This window comes from Trichechus manatus, unplaced genomic scaffold (genome assembly GCF_000243295.1).
Source record: "Trichechus manatus latirostris isolate Lorelei unplaced genomic scaffold, TriManLat1.0 scaffold00009, whole genome shotgun sequence".
Classification (NCBI taxonomy): Eukaryota; Metazoa; Chordata; class Mammalia; order Sirenia; family Trichechidae; genus Trichechus; species Trichechus manatus.
In genome coordinates this window covers 2913490-2921438 of record NW_004443945.1, presented here as the reverse complement: position 1 = coordinate 2921438, position 7949 = coordinate 2913490, and the positions used below count along the sequence as shown (strand labels likewise).

General features: G+C 39.5%; 1 protein-coding gene across 2 annotated transcripts in view; it reads right to left on the bottom strand.

Annotated features, from left to right (window-relative positions):
• The window catches only part of WDR93 (WD repeat domain 93), a 43768-nt gene extending 36123 nt beyond the window's left edge, over positions 1 to 7645 (bottom strand). For both annotated transcript variants that reach the window (XM_023725710.1, XM_004370805.2), the window contains exons 1-3: positions 7320 to 7645; positions 6491 to 6683; positions 3777 to 3841 (exon numbers count right to left, since the gene is read on the bottom strand). In XM_023725710.1, the coding sequence (XP_023581478.1) occupies positions 3777 to 3841; positions 6491 to 6683; positions 7320 to 7622 (561 nt within the window). In that variant the 5' untranslated portion in view covers positions 7623 to 7645. The remainder of the gene's footprint in view (positions 1 to 3776; positions 3842 to 6490; positions 6684 to 7319) is intronic.
• Positions 7646 to 7949: the final 304 nt, after the last annotated feature.

Below are 7949 nucleotides of genomic sequence, written 5' to 3'. Positions count from 1 at the left end.
CTGGTGGTGCAGTGGTTAAGAGCTTGGCTGCTAACCAAAAGGTCAGCAGTTCGAATCCACCAGCTGCTCCTTGGAAATCCTATGGGGCGTTCTACTCTGCTCTATAGAGTCACTTTGAGTCGGAATCGACTTGATGGCAATGGGTTTTTTTTTTTTAATAGGGTTTCCAAGGCCGTAATCTTTACGGAAGCAGACTGCCACATCTTTCTCCCTCGGAGCAGCTGCTGGGTTCAAACCTCTGACCTTTAGGTTAGCAGCCTAGCGCTTCAACCATTGCACCACCAGGGCTACTTACATGGCTCTTAAGTTGCTTTAGATTTATAATAGTTCCCTCCCTCCATTTTTACTGAAGAAATCAGGTCATCTGTCCTGCAGAACTTTTCACATTCCCGATTGGACTGATTGCATCCCCACGCTGCCATTTAACATGTTCCTCTGCAGCCTGTATTTCCTGTAAACTAGTGATTAGATCTAGAGGTCTGACTAGATGTAGGTTCAGTTGTTTAGACAAGAGTACTCCACAGGTATGCTGAGTACTCCCTACTGCATCACTTCAGGAGGCTTATAATACCTGGTTGTCTCTTCTCTAAAGTAGTGATGTTAAGACTGATCATTGAGAACAGACACTGTCATCCTGACCCATCAATTCTAAAGTTCCCCATCAGCCGTTCAGTCATTGCCTAGACCGTTACTTTTTTGCCTAGACCACGCAAAATAGTCACAAAATTGTGATAACCCAATTCTATAATCTCTTCCGCATTTGTTAGAATTCTTCTATAAAGAAAATATTTCCATCATCAACTTTTCGTTTACCCTGAAATACAGCCTGTATAGGAAAGTCAGGATAAGTGCTTGATTCTTATCAGTTTTCAGAATACTGAGTTTGTAATCTCCAAAAGTGACAACAAAATTTTTTTAAAAAATATTATAAATTCATGGATTTTAAAACATTTTTGGTATCTTTTAATCTACTAATGGTACTTTTTTGGTAATGTACCTTTCAGGTTTGGATGTCATAAGTATGCTGGTCTAATAAGATGAGTTAAAGAATGCTCCCTTTGTGTTTTTCTTTAGAGAGTCTTTTTTTAAAATAAAATTTAAATACACTGAAATGCCTATATATTAAATATACAACTTGATGGGTTTTGGCAAATGTATACATCCATATAACTACCACCCAGTCAAGATACAGAACATTACCATCCCCCAGGAAGCTCCCTTGTGCCCCCTTTCAGTTAATTACCAACTCTATAGGCAACCAATTTTCTGATTTCCATCACCACCATAGATTAGTTTTGTCTGTTCTTAAGCTTCATGTAATTGGAATCATACAGAATGTAATCTTGTGTGTCTGGCTTCTTTCACTCAATGTTTCTGAGTTTCCTTATGCTGTTGTGAATATCACTAGTTCATTGTTTTATTGCTGAACAGTATTCCATCAAACTAATACACAAAAAAATTTTATGCATTCTTTGATCATTTCCAGTTTTTGGTTATTATAAATAAAGCTGCTATGAACATTCTTATACAAATCTTTTTGTGGACATGTTTTCATTTCTCTTGGGAATGGAATTGATGGGTCACATGTTTAACTTTATGAGAAGAGCAAGCTGTTTTCCAAAGTGGTTGTACCATTTTACACTTCCACCAGCAATGTATGAAAGTTCCTATAGCTCTACATCCTCACCAATATTTAGTCTGGTCAGTCTTTTCAATTTTAGACATTCCAATAAGTGTGTAGTAGTATTGCTTGTGATGTCTGATTTACATTTCTCTGTTAACTAATGATGCTAGGTACTCTTTTTTATTGGTTGCTGTTATGGATTAAATTGTGTCCCCAGTGACAGAGACTGGAGGAGCCCCCAAAACTACGGCCCCTGGACACTCTGCTAAACCCAGAACTGAAGTCTACTTTTCAGACAAAGATTTGACATACCCATAAAACAAAAAATAACACACGTGAGGAATGTGCCTCTTAGTTCAATCAAATATACGAGACTAAATGGGCAACTCCTGTCCAAAAACAAGATGAGAAGGCAGGAAGGGACGGCAACTGGGACGAATGGGCACAGGGAACTGGGAGTGGATAGGCGGAGCATGCTGTCACATCGTGGGGATTGCAACCAATGTCACAGAACAGTATGTGTATAAATTTTTGAATGAGAAATTAACTTGAGCCATAAACGTTTACCTAAAGCACAATAAAAAAATAAATTGTGTGTGCCCAAAATATGTGTTGTAAATACTAACCCTTATACCTGTGGTTATAATCCCATTTGGGAATGGGTTTTTCTTTGTTATATTAATATATTATATTAATATATATATTATATATATATATTAATTAGTGTAGGCAGTGTTTTGAGTCTATCTCTTTTGAGATACAAAAGAGCAGCTTAAACAGGCAGTTGGGGGAAGGTAGGTACCATGCCACTTGAAAATCTTCATGATCACCAAGGTACAGAAGCTGAAAAGAGTCGAGGACCTTCCCCCAGAGTCAACAGAGACAGAAAGCCTTCCCTTGGAGCTGGCGCCCTGAATTTGGACGTCTAGCTTCCTAAATTATGAGAAAATAAATTTGTTTGTTGAAGCCATCCATTTGTGGTATTTCTGTTATAGCAGCACTAGGTAACTAAGATAGTTACTCATATTCTTCTTCTGTGAAATGTCAGTTAAAGTCTTTTGTCTATTTTTTTACTGGGTTATTTGTCTTTTATTATTGATTTGAAGGAATTTTTTATATATTCTGGATATAAATACTTTAAAAGATACATGTATTGAGACTTTTCTCCCAGTCTGTGGCTTGCCTTTTTCTTTTTTTTTAATATTTTATTTTCATTGTTGTACTTTAAATGAAAGTTTACAACGTTTTTATTTTCTTAATAGTATTTTTTGATGAGCAGAAGTGTTTTTTTTAACAGCTTTATTGATGTATAACGGACAGTCAATAAACTGCACGTATTTAAAGTGTACAACTTTGTAAGTTTTGACATATGTATATACTCATGAAATCATCATCATGACCAAGATATGAACATATCTATCATTCCCAAAAGTTTTCTTACACTTCTTGGTAATCCCTGCCTCCTGTTTCCCCCAACCCCCACCTCAGACAATTGCTGATTTTCTTTCTGTGACTATAAATTAGTTTGCATTTCCTAGTGTTTTGCAGAAGTTGAATCATACAGTCTTCATATATTCTGGATATAATTCTTTTATCAGATATGCGATTTGCAAATTTTTTTCCCCAGTCTATGGCCTGTCTTTTTCTTCTTTTAACAGTGTTTTTACAGAAGAAAAGTTTAAAATTTTGAAGTCTAATTTATCAGTTTTTTTTCTTTCATGGATTGTGCTTTTGGTGTGGTAGCTAAAAAATCTTTGCTAACCCAAGCTCATAAAGACTTTCTCCTATGTTTTCTTCTAGAGGTTTTATAGTTTTATGTTTGACAGCAGTGTAACTAAATCCAGAGCATTTAGCATGTATCCTCTGATGGTGAGGGATCTTTTTTAAATTTTTTTTTATTGTACTTTAGGTAAAGGTTTACAGAACAAATAATCTCTCATTAACAGTCAGTACACATACTGTTTTATGACATTGGTTAACAACCCCGATGGTGAGGGATCTTTTAATTGCATATTTCAGAGGAGGCTCTCTGACCACAGAGGTCTCTATTCCTTTCTAGTCTAGGACAGCTCTCATCACCTTCATATTCAAAGTAAACTTAATTTGCTACAGAGTTTGGCCCAGGTTTAGGTGAAAAAGAACAGGAACTCACCGCTTCATTGATGGTTTTGATCAGGAAAAGAACTTCCTTATGAAAATAAAACAGTCTAATAATACCTGAAACAGAAAAAAACAAGTGAGAATGGAAGACAAATAAGTGAAACAAATGTTACATTTGACTTTCTGAAATTAGCATCGTAAGCACATGTCTCCTTCCTGGCCCTTCCACTGCCCAAGCTGATCTCGGACTCCCTGACTTCCTCTACCCCTTACCTGAAATGTTCAGGTTGTTCTCTCTCCTGAGATCTCTCCGCCCATCCTGGACATACCCTCCTCTCCTTGAAGACTCCTGTAAGCTCTCCGGCCACACCAATCTGCTCCTTGATGTCTATCTGTCTGTTCTGCATATCACCCCCACACTGCCTTGCATTGTCATCAAACTGTTTCCTGTGAGTACATTTTATTCCTCTAGTGAGATCACAGACTCTTTGAGGGGAAGAATCATATCTCACCCTCCTGTGTGCCCCACCTCTTACTCCTCAATAAGCCTCTCATACAGTAAATTTTGTTGAATTAATAAGTAATTTTGCCATTCTAATTTTCATTTAACCTAGGGAATCCAGTATATCATTACCCTTCACCATGACTTCTTTTCTCTTTCTTTAGGTGCCTAGAGATACTCGTAAGCTCCCCTATATCCATAATTCTGCCCTTGTAAAGGGATCTGACCCACCACAGGTGACAGTCGAACTCAACCCAATAAACATTCAGTGAATATGTGGGGACACCAAGGCAGTCTCTGCTTTTAGATTCATCATACTGTGGGTAACACAGACATAAAAGCAACTAAATATAATGCAGTGTGTTAAGTGAGATCCTATCTTTAGACCAAATTCCTCTTGAATATCAACATTTCTACTCAGATATCCTCCAAGTGCCACAAATCTGTGCATTTTCAAAATGAAACTCTTCAACTCATAGGCCCCTGAAATCTTACTCTCTAATAGTTGCTATCATGGAAGGCAGCATCATCTGTCCAGTTATCCTCCCACCATACACACAGTGTGTCACTCATCAAGTTTTTCCATTATATTTTTCTTTTCATTTTTTTTTAAACTTTTAATTTTGAATTAATTTTAGACTTAAGGAGCCCTAGTGATGCAATGGAGCCCTGGTTGCACAGTGATTAAGAGATCAGCTGCTAATTAAAAGGTTGGCAGTTTGAATCCACTAGCTGCTCCTTGGAAACCCTATAGGGCAGTTCTACTCTGTCCTATAGGATCACTATGAGTTGGAATCGACTCAACAGCAAGGGGTTATGGTTAGTGACACAATGGTTAAGTGCACAGCTGCTAACCAAAAGGTTTCTCTGTGGGAGAAAGACCTGGTGATCTTGGCTTCCGTAAAGATTACAACCAAGAAAACCTATGGGGCAGTTCTACTTTGTCACATGGTGTCCCTATGAGTTGGAATCAACTCGACAGCCCCCAACAACAATTTTAGACTTACAAAAGAGATACGAAAATAGCACAGAGAGTTTCCTTTATCCCTCACCTTACTTCCCCTAGTGTTGATATCTTACATAATAGGACAATTTTCCTTCTCATTTTAACTGCCCCTGCCTTGGTTCAGACTCTTGTAATTTCTCTCCTTAATGAATGCAATAGTCCTTCCTGGTCTCCCTGCCTCTCTTTTTGACTTTTTAAGCTCCTGCCAGGCTGCCATGTCCCTCTCTTGCATTGTGTTCTTCAGTGCGCTCATGCCAGTTGAGCAAAGCCTGCTGCTTAGGGAAATGTATACTTTTAATAGAGGATCGCCAGGCCAGCAGGCACTTTCTGCCCTGCTTGTCCCAGCAGCACAGACCCACCCCACTCCCTTGGCTTCCTGGCCAATGCTGACACTTGCCTTCTCATATCCACCGAGTATAGAAGCTCTCCATATCCAAAGACAGTATTCTGGGTCACCCAGGACCACAGAGGCCTCTATTTCTAAATATAAAAACAGGCCAGAGGGAGCCCAGCTATCTGGGATGTAAGGAGGAGGTCAGCTGTCAGTCTCAAGCCCCTCCTTTTGGTCAGCTTGACCTGTTCAGTGTTTGGAGCTCTTCTCTGTGTCTATGCCACATCCTGGTCCAGCAGAAGGCACCACCCACCCTCTGTACCCACATCTTGCTGCTTCTGATGCTCTCCTAGAATTCTGGGACAACCAATAGCACCAGCTCAACTATTTAGGACACTGTTTATGGTTTTCTATACCATACCATCCATGAGCGCCTGGCTCATTTTCAGGCTGAGGAGAAAAGAAAGCTCTGGTTTATGTGAATAGCAGGATTCCCGAGTGCCTGAAAGGTGGGGACTCTGGGGCCACACTGCCTGGTCTGAATCCTACCTGTGCCACTTACTTTCTATGGTACCTCAAGTGAATTATTTAACTTCCTTGTCTTAGTTGCCTGTTGTGAAAAATAGAGATAATTACTTGTACTCACCTCCTAGGAGTGATGTGAAGATGAAATGGGCTAACGTGGGAAATGTTAGACTAGTGCCTGGCACACTATACTTGCTCCATATGGGTTAGTTACTACTATGTGACGAGGGAGAACTTTCCATGACTAGTCCCACCCATTTAACTGGAAAGGATATTAAATTGAACAACAGTCTACAATCCTTGCATTCTTTTCTTCTCCATAATCTCACCATCAAAACAAAAACCCACTGCCGTCAACTCCAACTCATAGTTAGGCTAAAAGGGGCAGTGAAGGACAAGTACCCATTTCATCCACAGTAGCAATAAGTATTTCACTCCCCAAATCTGTGGCCCAGATGGAAGTGACATCAACTTTAAGTTTCTCCCAAGCACATATTCGTTTGGCATTGTACAGATGATAGATTGAGAATCCTCTAGCTCCTCCAATAAACATATAGTCTTGGGAAATAGCTATGCAATTTGGCATTGTGCTGAGCTGGGAAAACAAAAACAAACAAATAAAAAGGAATGATTTTCAGTTATCACTGTCTTCAAATAATATGAGGAACTTTTCAAAGAGGGATGAGGGCCCTTCCTAGATATAATACCATCCCCAAACATACTGCTCATCGAAATCTCTTACCCAAGCATCAAGAAATTCATCACATTCCACTTTTAGATGAAAAGCCAGAGAAAACCAAGAAGTTGAGAACAAATACACATTCACAACACTAAGCATTAACATAGGCCCTGTGATACGTGGATAAATGGCCTATTCCCTGTACTTTATTTCATCTAGAACACTGTGGGAAGAGTGATAGCTGAGGCACTGGCAGATTCTCATCCATCAAGAAAGAGTGGGTTAATACATTCAGAAAAAACTTTCAATAGTTAACAGCTGAATAAAAAAGGTCTTCTATATAATCTTCAGTTAACCAGAATACCCCATTTCCTCAGGCAATTACCAAATCCATTCAAAGTAACATTAGCATGTCTATAATCTTTCAAAATGGTGCCCACCTTATTGAGTGAAGGTTTTTGATAGGAAAGGCCTTCCCTGGATCAGGTGTTTTCATTTATTAACACTCAACTGAGAAACAGAGACTCCTGGTCTCAGCCTGCTGATAGTTACCTTGATTTCTACAAGTGGAGAGTAGATGGTGGGCTGGATCTGACTGAGCTTGTCTTCCCTTGAGGCTTCCCTCTCCTCAATAATTTCCCATGACCGGTCAACCAGAAGGTTTACCAGCTTGTTGATCATCCGATAAGGCTGAGGCAGGCAATCCTGCTCCTGATCCAGATCATTGAACCCATAATCCTCTTCATCAGCCTTAGACCAGTCCTTCTCTGATGGGGAGGGCACCTCCAGTGGTCCCTTTCGTGTATAAATGGGTCGCTTCACCTTCTGGGTCCGACTTCCTCTAAGGGATGACATCACAAAAGGTAGCACTGGGAATTTCTGTGAGACTCTAAAAAGCTGATAAAGGAAGGAAGCAAAGGCACTTTGAAAAAAAAGGGAAGCTACCTAAAGACAGCACACCATTTTCTCCAGCACAACAGCCCAAAGGGATTATTTATTCCAGAGACTGGCACTTTCCTTATTTATCACAGGATTGGACCACACTACTAAGATACGCTCTTCATATTAGTGAGGACATCAGCAGAGACATGTATTAATTATTCACATCTTTCATGCCAACCCAAGATGAAGTGTGCTATAATGGAAGGAGAGAAATTTGGCATCCTTGTTGTCTTACTTCAC